Source organism: Anabrus simplex, chromosome 2, assembly GCF_040414725.1.
Source record: "Anabrus simplex isolate iqAnaSimp1 chromosome 2, ASM4041472v1, whole genome shotgun sequence".
Lineage (NCBI taxonomy): Eukaryota > Metazoa > Arthropoda > Insecta > Orthoptera > Tettigoniidae > Anabrus > Anabrus simplex.
This window is the reverse complement of record NC_090266.1, coordinates 935,093,947-935,119,280: the sequence shown is the minus strand read 5'-3', so window position 1 is coordinate 935,119,280 and position 25,334 is coordinate 935,093,947. Positions and strand designations below refer to the sequence as shown.

The 25,334-nt window shown below is 37.8% G+C and overlaps 1 protein-coding gene across 1 annotated transcript in view; it reads right to left on the bottom strand.

The window, feature by feature from the left end:
* Positions 1–3,166: 3,166 nt before the first annotated feature.
* The window catches only part of mEFTu1 (mitochondrial translation elongation factor Tu 1), a 129,693-nt gene continuing 107,525 nt past the window's right edge, over positions 3,167–25,334 (bottom strand). The window contains exon 10 of the mRNA XM_067139564.2: positions 3,167–3,945. Coding sequence (XP_066995665.2) covers positions 3,771–3,945 — 175 coding nt within the window. The 3' untranslated portion in view covers positions 3,167–3,770. The remainder of the gene's footprint in view (positions 3,946–25,334) is intronic.

Sequence of the window (25,334 nt, the reverse complement as noted above, 5' to 3'; positions counted from 1 at the left end):
CAAAAATCACAGGGCGATAAGTCTGGGCTGTAAGGAGGAAGATCAAGTGTAGTCCGGTGAATTTCCTGCAGCTTGGAGACAGAGCTGCAGTATGGGGCCGCGCATTGTCGTGGAGGAGGATGACCTGTCGAATCGGTTGGTCTAGTCTGTTGTGGCGATATGCAACCCTCACCTTGTTCAACAGCTCACAGTTGTAAGCAGCTCTGATTGTGCGTCGCTCATGCAAAAAATCATCAGCAAAATGTCTCGCCTTAAAAAAAAAACATTGCATGAACCTTGCCAGCTGACAGAGTCTTTGCTTTCACTGGTGCTGCCTCCCCTTTCCTCAGTGGCATATACTAAGGGCTACCAAGGTTATCAGTGAAGTCCAAACCTCAAATGTGAGCAATGGAAATCTAAAGCACATTATATTGCAAGCATCTGACACATTGTTCCATTTGGAAACCTTGAAAGCAATGAGAAAAGATGTTGTACGTATTTCTGAGAATAAGGCTTCGGAGACTGATATTGCCGCCCGGACTCTCGTCCCGCTCCGCTCGACTCGCTTCACCCGGCTTGCTGCTGTATGCCTACAGGCGCGGGGATCGGCGGAGGATAGGTGTGCTAGGCTTCGGTCCATCAGATCGCCACTGCTAACTATCAACCATGCGGTAATCATCGCATGTACTTCCTCACCTCATCCTTCTGACTTCATTTATAGATAACGGAGTGCTGGTATTTCACATCCGCTTACTTCTACATCCTTGTAGGAAGACACTGCAGGCCTGCTGTTATAGGAGTAATATAGTTTAATTTTTATAGGTAGATCTGCTAAAATGAAATGCAATCTTTCAGGTTTAGTGTTCTCTTTTGTTGGTTGGAATCAAACCCGTGATCATAGGTTGGACACCACCACTGATCTTCCGAGGAAGATAATTAACCAGTGAACGATGGGAACATTAAACATTATTTAACGATAATAATAATAATAATAATAATAATAATAATAATAATAATAATAATAATAACAATAATAATAATAATAATAATCATAATAATAAATGATGATGGTGGATAGCATCTCTATAGGCTTGGTGATGACCTAATAAGGATAAAATGAATGGCGAAGATGTCAAACACCCAGTGCCCAAACCAGGGGAATTAGTATGAGGGGGGTTGATTCTGAAAATTGAACTGGGGCCGTCGGACCAAAGGCAAGCATTCTATCCATTTAGCCTCAAAGCTGGACTTCAATTTGCTAAACCTTAGGCTACAGCCTCGATTGATCAGGTGTTGAGTATTGGCAGTGACAGAGGCCAGGGCAGTAGCTTGTGAAGCAGCCTTGACAACACAGCAGGCTTCTCCGGTGGCTATTGGTTGCAGCTCAAAATGCTTAAGGCTTGACGTTCCCTAAACCAACTATCGAAAAGAGGTAACCTAAGTCTAGTGGTAGCCCACGTCTTGATACCAGCATACGCCACTCCTTAAAGGCTTGTTTGGATTCGGGAGTGTAGTGATGGACCCATGTTTCGTCGCAGGTGATGATCCGACTCAAAAATGCATCACCTTCTTCCGCAAACCTTGCTGTAAGCCTCTGACAGACCTCCAAATGTCTTAACTTCAGATTTTCAGTCAAAAGGCGAGGGACCCATCTGGAACACACTTTACAGAACTGTAGGTCGTTTGTGATGATTGCTTGACAGCTCCAATAACTGGTTCCGACTTGTTCTGCAATTTCTGATACTCTCGCCCGTCGATCGTCGTCAATAATGTCCTTAACCGCACAATGCTTTCGTCTGTAATGCTGGTCCGAGGATGGCGACCGTGTTGCTGATGTTCCAAACATTCTCGTCCTTCCCTGAACATTTTATGCCAGGCAAACACACGCGTCCTTGACAATGTTTGATCACCGAACTGTGCAGTCAATCTCTGGCAAATTTCTGTCACTAACTCCTTCACGAGCAAGAAATTTTATAATTATGCATTGTGCAGTGGAGGGGTGCACTTGTTGCATCAACATTGTGAGTGTTAGTGACAAAACGGTGGGAAATATCTCACAGCACGCTCTTCCCACTCCTAACAGCCCCGCCTAAGAATAGCAGAAATGCAGCATAGCAGTCCTAGCACTGTTGATGTTCAGGAACAAAAATCCTGTTTATATTTATTCGACCTTCGTACATACATGGGGTATTCTACATAAATAATTTCCTTAAAACAAACAATTAACATAACTTTTATTCATTACTTTAGTAAAATCCTATTCTTACCACATATAGAATGATTTCACAGTTCTATGATGCAGTACACGAAACTTTTTATACACACTGCACTTTTCAAGAAGATTAACACAAATTATGTCTTCAAGAAAAGAATGTCAGGACTCTTGCCTGTCACATAAAACAAGTCTGTTACTATGACTTATAATCTAAGATGAAATTTATTATTACAATGGTACTTCGCTATGCACTAAAACCAATCAGGACTCTACAAATGAATCTAGACATAGATCATCTATATTTCCAGCTGCAACCTAGAAAATTACTAAAGGCAAGATCTCTCTTGATTTTTGCATATAATAAATATCTTTAAGCTCAAATCCGTCAATGAGATTCCTAAAAGACTGATTTGAAGTATCCTGGCACTTCTGAGATACTCAAAACATGAAATTCTGACAAATTATATGTTTAATAAATAGCAACTATTATCAAAACTGCAACTGCATGATAAGAACTGTCTAATGTTATAGGTTGAGGTGAATAAAAAATGGAAATATTTTGCCTAGGAGAATGAAATAACAAGTTCAGGATAAGATTTTTTAAAATTACACACACTGGAACAATGCAACACAAGAAATTACTCATGGGCAACTGCACAGTAATAAGAGAGGAGGTAAATGTAAAAAGGTTGAAGACTGGCAAATGTATGTTTGTAAACAGTAGTAGCAAACATTTAATTAAAATGAAAATGGTCAAACATTGCTCATTAAGATGTTATCATGCATTGCATTAACTGCTGAAGTAGTGGTTGCTTGTGTATGTACTAATCTAGCATTAATCCATTTCTCACAGAGGGCACATCCCATGGTTGAGATCAAATTCTTGTGCTGAACTGAAAATGGTGAAAATATAACATACAACACTAAGAATGAAATAGAAAATGATTTTGTGTCTCTGACAAAATTACTTTCACAACCGGGATCACTTACTAACAGAATAAAAGTCTGTAGTGTGAGGTAGGACAGTGTTGCCATGCTTCTGTTTTATTAAATGGGATTTAATATTCTGATGTAAAGCTGAAGCAATACTCTAGATTAATAACAGACTCAACACTAGAACATGAGACGAAGTAAAGAAATGAATGGCTTGAGACAAATATGTTCCCAACTTCCTTCGGATTATGAAATCATATCTATGTAAGACATGACCTGTAAAAGCTGACATCCTAAAACTGGGACATGTATCGAGTTGCAGCATGAATTACATAGAGAATATTTGGCTAGACAGGATAATTAACCATTTAAATTACTAAAATTTTAAGCATTATTTGTTATTTTATATCCTAAATTTCCTGTACTGTTTATTCATAAATCGTACCAATGCACTGTACCAGGAATAGAAAAATTATATAACAATATTTCAACAAACATGAAGTCACAACAACAGACTTGTACTGTAACATCTAGTGGCATATGGTAAGACAAATTGGGCTCATGATTTGTAAAGTTCATTGCAGCTCGTTGGTAGTCAATTCTGCAACTCACTTAAAATGTTCCCAACTTCACTACAAACTTCTTACAACGCCACTTGTTCACGCAATTTCCTTTCAGTCAAACTCTTCTTCTGGTCTGGAGTCAAGGATGGCAGCACTTTCGTAATAACACCCGTTCCTAACGTCAGAGCTCCATCTCTTAAAGTAAACCTTTGACCCTTCTCTAAAACCATTGGCCGCAGCAACCGCAAAACAAACCTACAAAGAAAAGTGAAGTATTAAGTCAAACAACACATTTCTTGATCCACCTGAATTCAGTCACATGCTTATAAGAAATAATTTTAGATTTATTTCTCATTCCAAACTGGCAGTTGCAATGAGAACAACAAGGTACCATGAAGGAAATACAATTAGAGTAAATCTGCTATTATAAATAGCGTCTATAATGAAAAGGTCACTTACGGCAGCTTTGAATGCACTGGCAAATTCAGTACATTTTATAATGGGATATTGTTAAATTCATACATTATTACAAATGATTTGCTGAAATTTTAATTCTTGCTTGAACACATCAAGATAAATAAGATACATTAAAACATATATTACACACTATCCTTTCCTTTTTTTCCCCGCTTTTCTTGCTTTCTGGTGAGGTTGCAGGTATGACCTGTAGAACTGGCCCCGTTTTATGGCCAGATGGCCTTCCTGATGTCAACTCTATATGGTGGGATGTATTTGTATTCACTATTGCATGTTTCTGTAGTGGTTGATAGTGTGGTAGGTTGTGTGTGTAATTGAAGAAGGCATTACAATTGAACATCTTCAATGCTCTACACTATTTTGAAGAAAGGAGTTGAAGATGTACTTCTGAAGGTTTCTGGAAGCAACGAAAAAATGAAGATTGGACCATGTTAATCTGAAGACTACTTTTTGTGAATGATTTGGTAAGAAACTGGCAACTTGAGTCCTTATACTTGCTCCAAAGTAGAAAACAAGGCATAAGAATTGACTCCTAAATTAAGAATACGTGACTACATGGAGGACTACAACAGGCACCCTCAGCTGGCCCGTAGTTTTATTTTGTGCACTGAATCGACGGCTGAGTATTGGTGTTGTGCATGCAGCCAGAGACAGTTCATTCCTCTAGCTTTAGGACTGGTGTTTTATTCTTAATACACACACAACCCACCAGGCCTACACTACCGAACACCACAGAAACGTGCAATAGTGAATACATTCGACATAGGAGTTGGCATCAGGAAGGGTATTTGATACACTTAAAATGACACTTATTATGATATCAAGGAAAAAAATGTTTGTTACAGTATGTAAAACAAAGAATAAGATTGTGTTACCGAGAGAATAATTACGAGTTGTAACTAATTGATGTCTAGTCATTCATTTTTATAAGTTTTATAAGATTTGTCTGCATTTTTAATACAATAACTTAGTTTGATGTAATTAATACTTTTCTATGTTATATGGTTATACCTATTCCCAAGAAAGCCGGTGCTGACAGGTGTGAAAACTACCGCACCATTAGTTTAGGATCTCATGCCTGCAAAATTTTAACATGTATTATTTACAGAAGAATGGAAAAACAAGTTGAAGCTGAGTTGGGAGAAGATCAATTTGGCTTCAGAAGAAATGTAGGAACACGTGAAGGAATCCTGACTTTATGTCTGATCTTAGAGGATTGAATCAAGAAGGACAAGCCCACGTACATGGCATTCGTAGATCTAGAAAAGGCATTCGATAATGTTGATTGGACCAAGCTATTTATGATTCTGAAGATGATAGGGATCAGATACCGAGAACGGAGAATTATCTACAATCTGTATAAAAATCAGTCTGCAGTGATAAGAATCAAGGGCTTTGAAAAAGAAGCAGCAATCCAGAAAGGAGTGAGGCAAGGCTGCAGTTTGTCCCCTCTCCTTTTCAATGTTTACATAGAACAGGCAGTAAAGGAAATCAAAGAGAAATTTGGAAAGGGAATCACAGTCCAAGGAGAGGAAATCAAAACCTTGAGATTTGCCGATGATATTGTTATTTTATCTGAGACTGCAGAAGATCTCGAGAAGTTGCTGAATGGTATGGATGAAGTCTTGGGTAAGGAGTACAAGATGAAAATAAATAAGTCCAAAACAAAAGTAATGGAGTGCAGTCGAACGAAGGCAGGTGATGTAGGAAATATTAGATTAGGAAATGAAGTCTGAAAGGAAGTAGATGAATATTGTTACTTGGGTAGTAAAATAACTAACGATGGCAGAAGTAAGGAGGACATAAAATGCAGACTAGCACAAGCAAGGAAGAGCTTTCTTAAGAAAAAAAATTTGCTCACTTCAAACATTGATATTGGAATTAGAAAGATGTTTTTGAAGACTTTCGTATGGAGCGTGGCATTGTATGGAAGTGAAACATAGACGATAACTAGCTCAGAAAGAAAGAGAATAGAAGCTCTTGAAATGTGGTGTTACAGAAGAATGCTGAAGGTGAGATGGATAGATCGAATCACGAATGAAGAGATACTGAATCGAATTGGTGAGAGGAGATCGATTTGGCTAAATTTGACGAGAAGAAGAGATAGAATGATAGGGCACATCTTAAGACACCCAGGACTTGTTCAGTTGGTTTTTGAAGGAAGTGTAGGTGGTAAGAACGGTAGGGGTAGACCAAGGTATGAATATGACAAGTAGATTAGAGCAGATGTAGGATGCAATAGTTACGTAGAAATGAAAAGGTTAGCACAGGATAAGGTGGCATAGAGAGCTGCATCAAACCAGTGGACTGATGACTCAAGCAAACAACAACATGGGTATCAAGGCGAAGAATGAACTGTTTTCTATAGTTCCAGGTAGAAAAAGTATCAATAATACAGTAAATACAGTATTACCCCACTTTTACATTCCCGTATTCAAAGTTTTCCCATTGTTTACAACATTTTTTGTTGGTCCCCCTCAGATTTCCTGTGCTCGCAATGTATTAACATCCTAAAGATGTACGTTTGTTATATTTTATGCTTACCACCATTTACGCCACGTCAGATTGTTTGAGAAGGGAAAAAACAAAGTAAAATGGCATCACAACTAACCTATATTGCTTCAAGTAACAACTGTATGATGACCATATCAAACAACCATTGTGCAACACTTAGCACAGAACTTCTGCTTTACCTTGTGGCTAGGCATGCGGTTACAATCTGCGCACGTTCGTTCTGTGAAGCTACATTGGTGTATATCCGTGAAGTTATCAAGTGATTCAGCATTCATCTTGTCTGAGTTCACTATTTCTTCGTTATTGTTTTACACCTGCTTTTGTTGTTGCAATTGTTAATGTTATTCTTGCTGAATTGTCAAATTTACCATATATACACGAATACTCTGTCACATATTTTCCTGGAATTTAACAAGAAAACCTTGGATGCGGCCATTATTTCAAATGAGGAGCATTCTTTCAAAACTTATTAAATGTACTCGAGGCAAGAGTACGCTTTGATACAGTTTCCCACCAATTATGATAAGCTCTTTAACGCTGTTGAGTTAGATAAGATCATTTCGTATTCCTTCCCTTACAAAACATGATTTGGATCAAATCACATTATGTGCACCATGGCGAACGTTTCAAAATGTATTATGTTCATGATATGTTTTCATGCTCTAGTTTATTGGCTTCAAAACAAAGCACCGGCTAACATTTCCATAATTTTTTATCTTTCCTGCAAGAGGAAATTCCTTTTTACCCCCAAGCAAGGTTTTTGGTGTTGTAAAAAAGTCTCTTCGTAAGTGCTCTGACCAAAGAGGTGAGAAGAGTAATGGAGTGGCCCTTAGCCAGGTCAAACGGGACCACTCCTTGAAAGCGGCAGCCATATTGTTCGGCACCACGGCCGGCCGGGGAGCAGTGCGTGCTAGTTGCTAGTCATTACCCACTGAGTTACATATGACAAGTAGCCAAATGTAACCGTTGTTTATCATGGGCCTTTGTTGTGTTTATGGGTGCAACAATAGAAGTGACAGGAACAGAAAACCCGGCATTGCTCTTCATCGGTAAGGTTTTCTACTCGTAGGGTAGTACATATCAAACATAGACACGTATGATTTTTTTCATGGAGAGAACGTCATTGTTTTAAAATATGGATTGGTATAGGTCCTGTATACGAAGGCACTTAACACTTTGAAGACGATCATGGGGTGACGGACCCTCATACAAAATAGTGTGTCCAGGCCTCTCAACTTCAGGCTGTCGCACGAAACTAGTGCTACCATTCGCTGTTGTATTGCATTGCTTGTTCACGTAAGGTGTTCATAGAGTGCAGCGCAGTGCCCATTCCTTTCTCAGCATGCTGTGCATTGTGCAACAGACAGTGGAATTTCTCTGACATTTATCACCCCCTATGGGGTAACATACGCAACCAGCAGAATTCAATTATTAATGGCAAGGAAAATAATGTGGACTGGAGTTTATTATTGCTTTATTCTTACATACTGGTTGAGTTTTGGCACTCAGATGAAATTGTAAACTGGGGCTACGTGTAAATAAATACAATGTTTCTGCAAACCTGAGAATGTTCACCAGTAATTGTCACTGGCTGGTGATTTGGTTGAATCATTGCCCGATGCAGCTCCGGAATCTTTGCTAGTGTCCTCACTACACAAACTACTGTCTAATTCAGACTCGGAAAAGGTGGCATCACATTGCAAATCCTAAATGTCAACATCTCTTGATTCAACATTCGACCCCTTACCAAGTTGTTGTTCTATCTCTCTATCGGTAATCATGGCTTACTCAACACAGAAACACATAACATCAATTAAATTCTTGTCACAAAACTGTAAATTACAAGGAACTTGTTGAAAGGCGCGTAAATCAACAGCTCACAACACAGAGCACAGTGTTTCACAACAACGAAGGTGAAAAGGCTGTCACCCCTGTAGGGGTGACGTGAGCTTTCTCTGTTGCATAGTCAACCTGATAACCATATGTCACCCCAATGGGGGGACACAAAAATAATAACTTTGAACATGAAATTATGTCTTTGATTATCATCTACGAATGAAATTACGAACATCTGTAGCCGACAACAACCTGAAAAATGTATATCGCATTTCAGCAGTTTACCACGAAAAAAGGAAATGTACACGTCGACGCTAAAGTGTTAAGAAGAAGAACTGACACCTGGTGTTCATAGTGTTATTTGTACGGAGCAATTTAGCCTTGACTACGTGAATAGTACATACGTATCCGGGCCGAGACAGAGAGAGAATGCCTTCCTGAATGTATTCCCTGCTTATCCCAGCTGCTTACAAGCCATCAGTACCTATGGTAATTATCACTTGAGGACTTAAATTGAGATAGTGGCTGATATACTTTTTATGTTCCGTTTGGATAACATTCTATATAATATTGGTCTGCAGAAAAGGAAGGAAGCATAATCCAGGGATGCTGACACACTCGAGTAAAGGAATATTGTATTAAAGGCCGCTACCAGTGCCATTAATACTGTTCAGGTGCAAAAGGTGAGAAAATTTCCTATTTTATTACGCTTTGAACACAATACAGGGTGTTACATGTAAAATTTTGAGATGGTCCATAGTGATCCTATTTGAAACTGTTCAACTTCTATTCACCAACTTCATATCCTCAACAAAAAAGTGTTCTACAACTTCACCATATGCATCTGACTTTCGTCTTTTATCTTCAAGATCATGATTAACTTCGGATCTCTCGACTAACTTTGACTTTTATTCTCTCTTCTTTACTTTGATTATATAAGATTTTTCGCCATCGTCTAATTATAACCGCCAGACTATCAACTTTACTTTTATGCAATCTTACTACTTGTTGTATAACAATCTGTTGTTTTATCCACTGTACTTATTTTAGCAGCCTTCTAATGTTAATTTTGTTAATACTTCCACTATTGTATCTCATCACATTGTATTTTCAAACCATCATTGTTATTTTTAATGTTATTTCACTTCAAATCTCTTCAAGATTTTAAAATTCATTTCATTACTACATGTTATTTAGACGCTTATTTTTAATTTAAGGTTAAAACTATGGCTGATGATGCCTTCAGGGAAGGCGAAACATGTACCACTATTAGCTAACAAATTTATGTAAATCATCCAAGACGATTTTGTATTGATTAGGTGGTCTAATAAATAACCTAATGTTATTATTTCAATTTTAAACAATACAGGGTGTCCGAGAAGTCCCCGTACCCCTAGTTTCATGCGTGTGCCACCATCGCTCAATCAATTGAGCAGTCTCCATTGAAATCCATTCGCAAAAGAGCAGCTGAACTTCAGGTAGCGCGGTCGACAATGCATGACCACATTAAAAGAGATTTGAAAATGAAAGGATTTAGGCCGATGCATGAGAATGAATTATCTTACAAGCGATAAGCTTTAACGGCTTCATTTCAAGCAATACTAATCCCGTATTGACTATAATCATCAATGAATATTCAAGATAAACTTAAATATTATAATTAAGTGGTCCGCCTATTCAATACAATATATTGTATGTATATAATGTACATATTGTATTGAATAGGCGGACCACTTAATTATAATATTGAAGTTTATCTTGAATATTCATTGAATGAATTATCTGACAATGACATGGAGCAACGACTTGCAGCCTGCCATGCTTTGTTGGCAACAATTCCCAACTGCCGTGCCTCGCTCAAGTGTGTTATTTTCTGATGAATGTGCGATATATCACAGTTCACATAGGAGGAATGTGGTTTTCTGGTCTAAGGAAAATCCTCATTATGTGCAAGAGTTGTTATGGTATGGGCCGGGATACCTTTACGTCACTTGTGCAGACCGTATTTTTTTGATGGGTATGCGAATGGAAAATCTTATATGCATATGTTACAACCTTGGTTAATACCTCAGCTTCAAGACAAGGGAATCATGGATCATGTGTGGTTACAGCAGGATGGGGCTCCAGCACATTTTGCTATTCAAGTGCGCGAGTTCCTTGATGAACAATTTCAAGGCTGCTGGATTGGCCGTGGTTCACCAACATCTCCAGGCCCGTTGAAATGGCCACCACGAAGCCCGGACCTTACCACGCCAGACAACTCATTATGGGGAATAATCAAGTCCCATGTGGCTCAACGTCGGTACATGACTAATGAAGAATTGCGCCAAAGTGTGGAGGAAGCCTTTCGTTCCATAACTCCTGAGATGCTCCGCAAGATGTCAAAGAGGACTATGAGATGGATAGAACTCTGAGTAAGGCATGATGGTGCACATACAGATTCCCTGGATTCATAGTTTTTATATGCAAGTACTCCACTATAATATGAAACGTATGAAACTAGGGGTACTGGGACTTCTTGGACACCCTGTATACTCCTATCATAGTTCGGTAGTCCCCATTTTAACTAATAATATTCTCATTTGTTTATTCAGAATGTTCAATCACCGGGCGAGGAAAATGGAGAAAAATTTGAACATGCACACTGTCAAAAGAAAGAAGAGAAATTGAAATTGATAATTAGGAAAATGAGGGCCTCATTGAGACGTACCACAATGATCATTAAAAATTTACGAAGAAGGAATGCTAGGACACAAAAAGAAAGCGACAACTATGACTTTTTTTTTTCAAGATTTGGAATCAAAAACTTTAATTACAAATGAGTGTATGAAGATACTTTTTCCAGATGCAAAATGAAAACATCCAGGGAACAAAAATCAGACAACATTTCACCAAAGTTATGCAGTTCAAAGGACAGTCAGTAACGCTCACAACTGGACTGTGATTGCAATGCTTGTTCTTGTCAATGTGTGGTCTGTGAGCGGCTTTTGTTTGATCAAAAAAACAATTTTATATGTTGCAATTTTGTATACAGTGTAGTATATTATAATTAGGGGCCTTATGCTTAAATAGGAAGAAAACACAGTTTCAACCGCATTCTCCCTCATTCAGTAGTGCACGGTTGTGCCGAATGGGCGTGGCCTCAAGGGCTTCCCCATCCTGCGAAGTGGGCCCACTTTCTCCACAGGCTAGGTATGGTGAAGGGCCACTCCATTATTCTTCTCACCTCCCTGGCTCTGACGTTACTCCTGAGGAATACCAAGAGGTCTATCGGTCTGTGGAGATTGTAAAACTTCTAGGCAAAGAATGGGTTGTAAGGGACTACAAGATGCTCACCAAGCAGTTGTCCGGCTCCATGGCTAAATGGTTAGCATGCTGGCCCTTGGTCACAGGGGTCCCAGGTTCGATTCCTGGCAGAGTTGGGAATTCTAACCATCATTGGTTAATTTCTCTAACACGCGGACTGGGTGTATGTGTTGTCTTCATCATCATTTCATCCTCATCATGGAGTGCAGGTCGCCTAAGGGCGTCAAATTGAAAGACCTGCACCTGGCGAGCTGAACATGTCCTCGGACACTCCCGGCACTAAAAGCCGTATGCCATTTCATTTACCAAGCAGTTTAAGAAATTGGATGGGATTACAGAAATGAAGAGATGAAATTGGAAGAAAAGGGAGATAAGTGGTCAATCCCTCATTAAAGTAAAGATGGAACCGACGTACAGGTTTGATGACCCCTCTAAGCGATTCGTAACCCTTCTAAAATGAGGCACAAGGCTGGACAAGGTACATGAACCTTCTGTAACTGATAAACCAAGAGCATTACCTGATGCTAAAAAACTGGATGTTGAGAACCTGCTGAAAATAAGATTTGGATACAACTGGAAGGAGTTGGATAGTTAGCAGTTTTATGTTTTAGCACTAAACATTGGTTCAACATCAGATACTGGTAGCCCGACTCATGACGATTATGACTGTAAACTGTTTGCACCAGGAAGAAAGATTACTTGCAAGACTGTAAAACATCCACATACCATCAACAATGTCTTAATAAAAAAATACTGTACATGATGTGCTGTTTCTCATCACAAAGTCAATAAAAACACTTATTTTTTTTTACAACTTGCTTTACGTCGCACCGACACAGATAGGTCTTACGGCGATGATGGGACAAGAAAGGGCTAGGAGTAGGAAGGAAGCGGCCGTGGCCTTAAGGTACAGCCCCAGCATTTGCCTGGTGTGAAAATTGGAAACCATGGAAAAACATCTTCAGGACTGCCGAGAGTGGGGCTCTAAAAATAATCTGGAATCAAGTTAACATTTCAAGTCATATGTGAAAGAATGGTTGTAACAAAACATGTAATAGCGCTAGAATGAAAGGTTTTAATATGCTAAGAGTATTTTGTATGAAGAGATTAGAATCCCAAAACATGTACTGAAATAAATTAAATGTAGATAACAATTTGTTGTCACAAATAAGTATTGACTAGGCGGACCTACATAATAAAGATTATTGTAACGAAACATATTAAGCGAAATTTTATCACTACAGTGGCGCATTCATGTATTGGGAAATGATTTCAATCATGACTGATTCCGGAACATAACCTCAATACCTAGATCTTGCCATTTAGAATTTTGACATGTCTTATTTTGTTAAAAAGTAGAACATTTTTATAGCTTCGTGTAAAATTATGATCTGTGCACTTAATATGAATTGAAACGATGCCCCTCAAATACAGTTGGTAGCAGTACAGCTTCGTCTCAAACAATGGATCCTGTTCTAATGCAACTTTGTCTCGCCTTCGCCTTTGCGGCGTCAGTAACATCCCAGAAGTAAAATGTGAACCACATATTAAGTATGGCTACTAGATCTCACAATCGCTCGTTCAAGGCTAAAAAAAAAAGCTAGGCAATATTGAAGATGCAGAGAACACTGGAAACCGCACATCAGGAAGAAAGTACAGTGTCAAAGTTGTACTCGCAACTGACCAAAAAAATTAATAAATTGCCGGGCATTTTGCACAACATATTTCTATACAATCAATACTAGACAGCACATTCATTACAACAGCACACGGGCAAAACTAGCAGATTACAAATATCGAGGAAGGTACGCAAACCGCATGACAATTCTGAAAATCGGGTTGCATACACAAATTTATATTGTAATCAGTTTTGGAGTAATATTTATTATTCTTCTATCACTTTTATCACACCTGTGGTGTCGCGAGTACGAACTACATCACAAATGTGGGTCTGACCCAATTTTATGGCTGGATGCCCTTCCAGACACCAACCCTATATGGAAGGATGTAAAGACTATTGAGTGTTTTTGAGGTGGTTGGTAGTGTGGTGTGCTGTCTGAATGTTGGGACAGACACAAATACCCAGTCCCCGAGCAAGAAGAATTAATCAGAATATGAAGAGGAAAGTGTTGGGACAGACACAAATACCCAGTCCCCGAGCAAGAAGAATTAATCAGAAACAATGAAAATCTCCAACCTGGCTGGAAATCAAGCCCAGGACCCTCTGAACTGAAGGGCAGTACGCTGACCAATCAAGTCAAGGAGTCGGACTTTGGAGTACTTTATAGGATTAATTTCTCATGCATAAAATACAAATTAAAGCCCATTTTCTGTTTTCTTTAAATTTGCACCTAAAATTATGGTGCATGGATTATTTGTGTATATACAGTATTCATGTTATTTGTTACTTTTTTAAAAATTCTTGTTATGTAAGTCAAGTAGCCAGCCATCTGCCGTAATCTTCTTGTCGTGTCATTTGTTTATGTTTGTACTTATTTGTTAATCCTTCTTTGTTATTGTTTCATTGTTGAAGTTTGCTTTTCTGGCTAATAAAGGGTTAAAAACTGAAGGAAAGGAGAACTTTCACTATGGAAGAGAAGGTTCAAACCTTGGAAAAAGTTAACTAGTTCTGCTGCAGAACATATATTGCACTGGCACTTGAGTTGCACTCTGTATCCACTCTGAATACAACGGCAAAAATCACAGGAAGCATACCAACAAGTGCTTCAGAATGCAGACCAAATAAAAAGGAAATAAGAGTCATATTCCACATATGAGGAAATTTGAAAAAAACAGGAAAAAAGATAGTTTGAAACTTTGGTGGTGGGCTCTTAAGGGAAATGGCGTGTAAAGTTGCGAAAATTCTTGGCATTGTCAATTTCAGCATGTCCAATGGCTGGATTGACAGATTTAGGAAAAGGAATAACCTAACCTATAAAATTGTATGTGGGGAATCAGGTTCAGTGAGTGACAAAACTGTGGAAGAGGGAATCAATGGATGATTGTAGGAGCTGATCAACAAATATGAACCCAAGAACATTTTTAACCTAGAATAAACTGAACGCTTTTCAGTGTGTTGCCCAGCAAGACTTGGACATTCAGGTGATGGGAAACAGCAAAAGGGGCTCATTGTGATGTTGGGAGTGAATACTGATGGCTCTGTGATACAGAAATCTAAGAAAGCCTTGTTGCTTCAAGCATGTGCGATCATTAGGTACTATGATGCCAATGGTAAAACTCGAATGTTTGTTCGAGGAACATGCATTTAGAATTTCTGCCTGGTAACTGCACAAGCGAGCTGCAGACTATGGATTTAGGGGTTATATACTCCTTTAGGTCACTTTATAGGAAGAGCCTGGTACAGCAAATTTTATTCCTCATGGATACTGGAAAGGATCCATGATCATTTAATAAATCCTAGATGTGCTTCACTTCATTGTGAAGTCTTGGAAGGCTTAGAAGCAGACTACCATCTCAAATCGTTTCTTGAAAGCATGATTGCTCAAGAATCTTCCTGATTCTCAGCTGCCAGCGGAGAAAGATGAAGGCCTGCTTCCTAATGTATGGAGAATGTTGCAGTCAAACTGTACTATTAGAGATTTTCTTCGGGTGGATGATGCTATGATAACTGCAAAGGAAAGAAGTGTGGACGAGTTTGTTGCGGAACAAACAGCAGCAGAGTCTCCCACAACTGACAATGAAGATGAGCATAGTGAAGTGATGTCTACCAGAGCTTAGGCTAACTGGAGCAGTGGACATTTTATGTAGATATCTGTGATCTATAGAGGGTAGTGAAAATAATTTACATAATCTTTATGAACTTGAAAAACAAAGAGAACATTAGAAATTAGTGTAAACAGAGATCATTTTAACGGAACAAAGGTTTTTTAATGGTCTTTCTTGGATTGTATGATCACTGAGGAGATTTTGGTTCGCTTTTTTAGCAATGTGTATTCCTACTGCCTCCTTTATGTTTAACTAGCTGTCATACCTGTCACTGACTGGTTAATTTTTGCATAATTCAGGCAGTAAAGAACACCTCAACTAACAATAGTGAGTTAATATAATGTTATTAAGTTTTACAGACTTAGGACATTACAGGATATCACATTTAATTTTCTTCAAGCTCAGTAACATGAGAGCAATCACCTACCTCCCTCACAAATTCCCTCAATCTTCAAGTGATCACATTTTCCTTCTCAGTTCAGTAGTCATCTTCATTACCTTCCTGATCAATAGTGGCTAATGACCAAGCGGATTTGTAGCTTATTTAAACAATCACACCAAATAGTCATCTTTATTAGCTAGTTGATTACCATGATGACAGAACAGTAGAGGATATCCCCATCGGCAATGCTCGCCATTGATAGACTTGGTAATAAAGTCTGAAGTTTGCAAATATATCCATTATTTTAGCTCATAGGGAAAGAATGTACAAGACATAAAAGGTGCATTAAAAATTATAAAATAGATCTACATTAAAACTGTTATATGCACTGTTAAAATGGAATATTTCCAGAAATATTTGGGCATGTGTGTGTTGTTTAAAGGGGCCTAACATCGAGGTCATTGGCCCAGAAATATTTGGAAGCTTGTAAAAAATGTAATTAGGCTGACCATGTTAGTGGTTTGGATAAACAGAGAAAATAAATCCAATTCGCAGCATGAATGAAAGTATGAATATAGGACGTACCAGTGTGCCACGTATGAGTACGAGTAGTTATCAAAACATGTATGAACCAGAGGAATGTCATGCTACTTCTTCATGCCAATATTCAGGCAGGCTGTTCTACTCGGGTAAGTAACTCCCTTGGTTTGCATAGCATGCAGCAGTTATACCATCTATCGGAGATAGATAGTATTATAGTATTATTAAAATATCAATAGGTTTGTTGATAAAATACTTACAAAGACTGGATATTAAAAAGAGTCGTAACGTTGGCACGGTTATATCTATTAGTGCAGACATCTGACAGGCTATTTCAAATAGCAGTTCAATGGTCCCACCCATCACGAAGGTAATAACTTCCTTTAATAACTCGATACTGTTGTAAATTTTGTTTAAAAGGATTTCAACAGAATAAACAGTATTTCACTGGCGAAATAGTTAACAGTCGTAATCGTTATTGATTATTGTCGCTCTCTCTTATTCAAATATTGGCATTGTTGGCTACAGTCGTGAACAAGGGGTGTAGTGTATCAAGAAAATATAAATAAACGTCAGCCGATTCTTGTATTCCGATCATTTGTAGTTCTGAGTAGGCAGTTAGAGTATCAGTAATTTATATTTCACATCCTCGACATTTCAGTATTTATGAGCGGTTAGCTAATAATCAAGTTCCTATATTCCAATAATTGCAATTCAAGTCCCTGGCATAGTTTAACAGAAATACTTTTGAGAAATTATTGTAAACCACCTCATATTTTTCAGCATTTAAGGACACTTTTATTCTCCGTCCTGCGGAGTAGGGAAAATAATAGTAATCCACCATCTGTAAAGATCACATAACCACATTTCAGTTGAGAATTGTAGTGTACAGTAGATACGGTATATTAGATAGTATCTTACCTGTTATATTCGTATGTATTTTTGTGCAAACGGCAGGTTTCATTACTATTACAGCATATTAGAACAAAGCAGTACTAATATTAATCTGTATACGTGTTTAACATTGTTGGTAATCTTTGAGTATCTACCGGTAGTCCTTGCGAATGTCTAAATTTAGGCCTAATTGGAATTTTCATTTCTATTTGTGCTTAGTAAGAAGCTAGGATACATCTGAACGTAATTTTAACATCACTGTAGTGTAGTAGAGTAACTTATTAGCAATTAGAGTGCCTATTCTATAATCTTGAGTAGTTTTGCAAATTTTGAATTTTCTTTTCTGTTTTTGCTTGGTAATAACCTGTTGTAATCAGAATACGTCTGAACATCGTTCAAAATTATTGTAGTGTATTACAGCATCTTATTAGAAAGTAGTGTTTTATTCTATTACTGTGAAATATTTGTGTAGTATAGTACAGTTTCTGTGGTATCTGTAGTAACTCTCTTACTAAAATTCTGTTGTAATTAGGGTAGACTTAACTGCAGTTAAGAATTGTGTAATTCTTGTGCATTATTCTGTTTCCAGTAATTAACAGCAATTTTCGTGTTAGCATGTTGTAGGAATAAAAACAGTAAAATTAAGTAATATTGTAGTGTAGTAGTAGCCTATATTAATAAACTTAATGTCGCGTTATCTTTGTGAACTAACCTAGACAATATTTCTTTCCTTTCATTTATGGTGATGACGACGATGATGCTTGTTGTTTAAAGGGGCCTAACATCGAAGGTCATCGGCCCCTAATGGAACGAAATGGACGACGATATATGACTATTAAAATTTTAAAACGTATCCATGGACTAGGGTTAAAAAAATGGTGATGAAAAATGAGTATCAGATTAAAACAATCAGTGGATCTAATTTGCAATGCCTTATTTTGTAATAAAATAAGAGAAAATACAGGAGACAAAGGAATAAGGCATTGCGTGTTAGTACAGATATATATACATACTTTACATTAGACGTTAAAATAACACATTAAAATACGCAACACACACTAAAATGAAGTCCATAGGATAAAAGCACAATTGACACAAAGATACGAGCACAAAGGATATCATTACATATGATAAAACAGACCACTATCCCTCATAAAGCGGATGACGAGGTCTGCTGACTGTCCGTCATCTCGCAAGATGAGGGATATGGTACCCGGGAGGTTAAGACTACGGCGAAGATCGACCAGGTCCATACACTCCGTAAGGATGTGTACCACGGTAAGATGGTCACCGCAGGTACACACCGGAGGGGGTTCTTTCAAAAGATGCGAGTGTGTCACGATACCATGGCCGATCCGAAGACGACATAATACCACGGCTTCCTTCCGCGAAGCCCGAAGGGAAGTCTTTCATACCTTCGTTGGTCCTTTTATCCCCCTCAGCTTATTGGGAAGTGGGACGGCCTTTCATTTTTATTCTGCACAGAGTAAGTTATCTTACTTTTCCCTTTCTTTTCATTATTTAGTAAAAAATGACTAAGCAGTGCGAGTGTAGGAACTGTGGGTGTGGCCAGGCATTAAGGAGTATGAGGGAGGAGTTGGAGAGCTTGAGGGAGATAATTAGGATTCTCTCAGAGGACAGAACGGAAAGTAGGCCTCCAAACAATGTACAGGGTACAGTAAGTGTAGTAGAGGGATGGGAAGCAAAGAGGGGAATTGTGGAAGACAGGTGGTCTAATGTTTTAAGGGGAAGGAGATTGCAGGCTAAGGGCTCCATTCAGGATCAAAATTCATGACAGGTGTCGGTGAGAAATCACTACGAGTCACTGCAGGTAGAACAACCGAAGGAAGATGAGGAACAGGGAACTGTTGCCGAGAAGTGTGGAAGTAGGAGAAAGGGAAGAGGTAGGAAAGGGAAATGTGGAGTAGAGGATAGGAACAGACAGGTGGAACAGGGTCATGGGATGGAGAAAAGGGAGGAGGAAGTAGCTTCTGCAGCTGTCAGGAAAGATAGGAATGACCAGGAGGGGAGGGGATCAAATGAGGGGGGTAGGGTTGGGGCTCTGGTCATGGGGGATTCTATTGTTAGAGATGTCGGGAAAGTGTGTGGAGGAAAGGGTACCAGGGTAGTGTTATCCAGGAATTAGGTTAAGGCAGATGTTGAGGAAAGTAGAAGAGAAGGAGGAGGGAAAGGAGAAAGTGGTAGTGTTTCACGTTGGTAATAACAACGTAAGACAAGCAGGTATAAGTACCAACATAGTTGGGGATGTGTGGTATCTGGTAAATGCAGCATGGGTGAAGTTTAAGGAAGCAGAGATTGTTATCAGTGGAATACTGTGTAGGAAGGATACTGACTGGAAGGTGATTGGGGATTTAAATGAGACTATGGAGTAGGTATGTGGGAAACTGGGAGTGAAATTTCTAGATCCTAATGGGTGGGTAGGAGATAGGGATCTGCGCTCAGATGGCCTTCACTTAAACCGCAGTGGTACTTATGTTAGGAAGTCTGTTTAGAAGGGTTATAGGGAGGTACATTCAAGGAAATGGGGTGGTCTAGGAAACAGTGATAAGGGTACAGGGATCTGGAGTCAAGTAGGCATGACATAAAAATGTTAGTGCTGAACTGTAGAAGTACTGTAAAGAAAGGAATAGAATTAAGTAATTTAACAGATATATACTTACCAGATATTGTAATAGGAGTTGAATCATGGCTGAGAAATGATATAATGGATGCAGAAATTTTCTCACTGAACTGGAGGGTGTGTCGTAGAGATAGGATAGGAATGGTAGGAGGGGGAGTATTCATTCCCGTGAAAGAAGGATTTGTAAGCTACGAAAAAGCTGAAGATGACAAACACAAAATTCTAGGGGTAAGGCTCATCTCTAAAGATAATAGGCAACTTGATGTCTTTGGAGTGTACAGACCAGGAAAGGGTAGCGCAGATGCTGATGCAGAATTATTTGATAATCAGCTATGTGCGAAACGATAAGGAAAGGAACATGATTGTAGCGGGTGATCTCAATTTACCAAATGTCAATTGGGAAGGTAATGCGAACGACAGGAAGCACGACCAACAAATGGCAAATAAGTTAATATGGGAAGGGCACCTGATTCAGAAAAATGATGGAACCAACTAGAGGGAAGAATATTATGGATGTCATGCTGGTAAAACCAGATGAGCTCTATAGAGAAACCGAAGTAATAGATGGTACTAGTGATCACGAAGCTGTTTTTGTGGTAATTAAAAATAAATGTGAAAGAAAGGAAAAGATTAAAATTAGGACTGTTAGGCAGTACCATATGGCTGATAAAACAGGCATGAGGGAGTATTTAATAAGTAACTATGATCAGTGGAAAACAGTAAATAAAAATGTAAACAGACTCTGGGATGGGTTTAAAGCAATTGTTGAGGAATGTGAAAATAGGTTTGTACCTTTAAAGGTGGTAAGGAATGGTAAAGATCCACTATATTATAACAGGGAAGTAAGGAGACTAAGAATGAGGTGCAGGTTGGAAAGAAATAGAGTTAGAAATGGCTGTGGAACTAAGGAGAAAGTGAAGGAACTTACGAGGAAATTGAATCTAGCAAAGAAGTCGGCTAAGGATAACATGATGGCAAGCATAATTGGCGGTAATACAAATTTAAGTGAAAAATGGAAGAGTATATATAGGTAATTTAAGGCAGAAACAGGTTCCAAGAAGGATATTCCAGGAATCATTAATGAACAAGGGGAGTGTGTATGCGCGGATCTTCAAAAGGCAGAAGTATTCAGCCAGCAGTATGTAAAGATTGTTGGTTACAAGGATAATGTCCAGATCGAGGAGGTGACTAATACTAAAGAAGTAGGCTATTAAAATTTACCTATGACAGCAATGACATTTACAGCAAGATACAAATTTGAAAACTAGAAAAGCAGCTGTAATTGATAAGGTTTTGGGGGATATACTAAAGACAATGGGTTCAGATATAGTACCATATCTGATGTACTTGTTTGATTATTGTTTGCATGAAGGAACTTTACCAAATGAATGGAGAGTTGTTATAGTAGCCCCTGTATATAAAGGAAAGGGTGATAGACATAAAGCTGAAAATTACAGGCCAGTCAGTTTGACATGCATTGTATGTAAGCTTTGGGAAAGCATTCTTTCTGATTATATTAGACATGTTTGCAAAAATAATAACTGGTTTGATAAAAGGCAGTTTGGGTTTAGGAAAGGTTATTCAACTGAAGCCCAACTTGTAGGATTCCAGCAAGATATAGCAAATATCCTGGATTCAGGAGGTCAATTGGACTATATCGCGATTGACCTGTCTAAGACATTTGATAGGGTAGATCATGGGAGACTACTGGCAAAAATGCGTGCAATTGACTTGACAAAAGAGTGACTGAATCGGTTGCCCTGTTTCTAGAAAATATAACTCAGAAAATTAGAGTAGGTGAAGCTTTATTTGTTCCTGTAAAAATTAAGAGGGGAATTCCTCAAAGCAGTATTATTGGACCTTTTTTTCTTCTTATATGTATCAATGATATGTGTAAAGAAGTGGAATCAGAGATAAGACTTTTCGCAGATGATGTTATTCTGTACAGAGTAATAAATAAGTAACAAGATTGTGAGCAACTGCAAAATTACCTCGATAATGTTGTGAGATGGACAGTATGCAATGGTATGATGATAAACGGGGATAAAAGTCAGATTGTGAGTTTCACAAATAGAAAAAGTCCTCTCAGTTTTAATTGCTGCGTTGATGGGGTGAAAGTTCCCTTTGGGGATCATTGTAAATAAAGGGTAGAGATCTCTGCACATGTTATGAGAGTATTTAGGGGTTGTAGTAAGGATGTAAAGGAGAGAGCATATTTGTCTCTGGTGAGACCCCAACTAGAGTATGGTTCCAGTGTATGGGACCCTTACCAGGATTACTTGATTCAGGAACTGGAAAAAATCCAAAGAAAAGCAGCTCGATTTGCTCTAGACGATTTCCGACAAAAGAGTAGCTTTAAAAAAATGTTGCAAAGTTAGGGCTGGGAATACTTGGGAGAAAGGAGACGAGCTGCTCGACCAAGTGGTATGTTACATGTGATAAATATCATTTTTGATCCGTATTGATATTTGATTGGAATAATAACAATAAGTTAATTTATTAATTTGACCACCTAATCAATACAATAAGTCTTGTCTGACCTTAAACTATCTTACATATTAGACAGGAAACAGAAAACCCTAAATCATAAATTAATTTGTTTACAAGAAAACAAATGCAAAACATCTGACCAAAATACAACCAACAAAGTGTCCCCTTCTCATCTGACTAACATTTCCACTACAATTAATCTAATACAGCCTTCTCTAACCAAGAGATGAATCTATTGGATAACGGTATTAAACATAATTGGCCTAATCACAAAAAAGCAGAAGACATAATTACTACCATTGCTGAAACCAAAACTAATATCTATAAACAAATTCCGATTGACAAGCAAAATGACGTACGTTATGAAGTAAAGAAGAAACTCCCAACATTGATTAATATGATAACATCTGACAACTACAACACCTCGAAACATATTCTAAACCTGAAATCCAAAATCCATAATAGCAACGTAGTAATAACAAAAGCAGATAAAGGTAACACCATAGTAATAATGAACAAACAAGATTACATGGATAAAATAGAAACTTTTTTTTCAAACAAAACCTATACTATAATTAATAAAGATCCAACAAACAAAATACAGCACAACTTAAAGAACCTTCTTAAAAATTCTACTTTCATTTTAAATGATCAAGATTATCAGAAATTAACCATAATGAACCCAAAATTACCTACAGTAAGATCATTACCCGAAATTCATAAAAAGGAGGTCCCCATTCAACCTATAATTAATAGTATGAATAGCCCTACCTATAAAACTTCAATTCCTACACAAATTCCTAAAAAAACATTTCAAATTCAACAACTCCAACCCCATAAAAAACTATCGAACTTTGCAATTCCCTAAATAAATTCAGTCTGCAACAAAACCACATTCTATGCTCTTTCGACATCACCAACATGTATACAAATATCCCTATTAATAATACTATTAACATCATAAGGAACAATCTGTCAAAACTTAGCAAATTAAGTAAAATCGAAATTGATGAATGGTTAAAATTACTTAGTTTCGTTTTAAACAACAATTACTTCACAATTTACAAACAGGAAGGTTTGGCGATGGGAGACCCGTTATCTGGAATATTAGCTGATATATACTTAGATAATCTCGAACACAGCAAGATTATTAATAACATCGACGGACTCTGTCTTTGGCATCATTATGTCGATGATACCATAGCAATCATGGATAAACAAATCAATAACAGTGATAACATATTATCTTTCCTTAACAATTTGGATAATAACATTAAATTTACTAAAGAAGATGAAACCAATAGCTCTTTAAATTTCTTAAACTTCAAAATCACACGAGTATCAAACAAGTTCGACTTCCAAATATACAGAAAACCCACCTTTTCTCCAACCATAAAAAATGATTCTTTACATCCCAACTCATGTAAAAAATCCACTTATCACAGTCTAATATATAGGGCATAAAAATCCCTACGTCCTCTAGTAATTTAAAGAAAGAATTACAATTCATTAAAGAAATAGCTAAATTCAACGGATTTAAATAATACAGATATAATTGATAAAATCATCAACAAAACCAAATTAAAACTAGCTACAAATTTAATCCCATTGAAACCCGTCAAACCAAAATACGCTAAATTCACGTTCACTAACCATGGTATTTATCCGATAACCAATTCATTAATCAAGCACAATGTAAAAATAGCCTATACAACAAAAAACATTAATCGTAATTTATTCTTTAATCATAACTCTATTAACATCACAGACAGACAATAGTTACTCTGGATCAGGGATATACAGACTAAAATGCTCTACATGTAATTTTTCTTATGTTGGCCAAACTGGCCGCAGCTTCTCCACCAGATACGCCGAGCATTATAATGCACAAAGACATAATAAATTTTCCGCAATGGCCAACCCCATGAGGGACACAGGACATGGAAATTTACTACAATAGAACAAGACCTTCATATCCTCAAAAGTGTCGATAAAAGTAAACTTATGACTGAGTACGAAAATTTATTCATTTTCCTCGACCAGCATTTCAACAAAGATAAGAACTTAAATGACAGTATTGATAAAAAAAAGCCCCTTGTACGAACAGATTTTATGTTTATTACAAGAATCAATTCCCCTCACCAATATATTCTTAAAAGTTTTCAACCTCAAATTAATAAGCCCTCCTACCTCCTCTACAACTAATACACTCCCCTCCCTCCCCCTCACCGCCAGTACCTCTAATTCAAATGCAACCAATAAACCCATAGCCACACCCACTGTAATATCGCTCCCTCCAACGGCATCTCACCGCTACAATACGCGCAGCAAAACACTTCCCTCTTTTCCTCCCACCAATAGTAGCTCCCCTCCAAGTACTACAAACAAGCCCATAGTCACGCCTTCGCAAACAGTTCCCCCTCCAACTCAAACCTACAGTTACAGCACTCGTAGTAAGAAGTCGACAATAACGTTCAGTTAATAACGTAACAAATTACCCTCACCATCGTCAAATGGTAAGTGTACACAATTTCCACTTAAACATTTCCTTATGATTTTTTAACACAATTAACACCACGTTTCTGGTTTCCTTTTACAGATTCAACTGTCACACTTCCGTTTCGACTAGAATGTCATTAAACCCACATTCTTAACAACATTTTAGCATTGCATCAAATTGATATGGTCCATACAGGTCCAATTTAAACATTGTTCTTCAACCTTCAACTACAACTTCTTATTTTTTGATCAAAGTGAACCACATCTCCATATGCCACTGATTTTCAACTCGTATCTCTTGTAAACAAATAATTGCAGGTCACTTGACCATCTTTCATC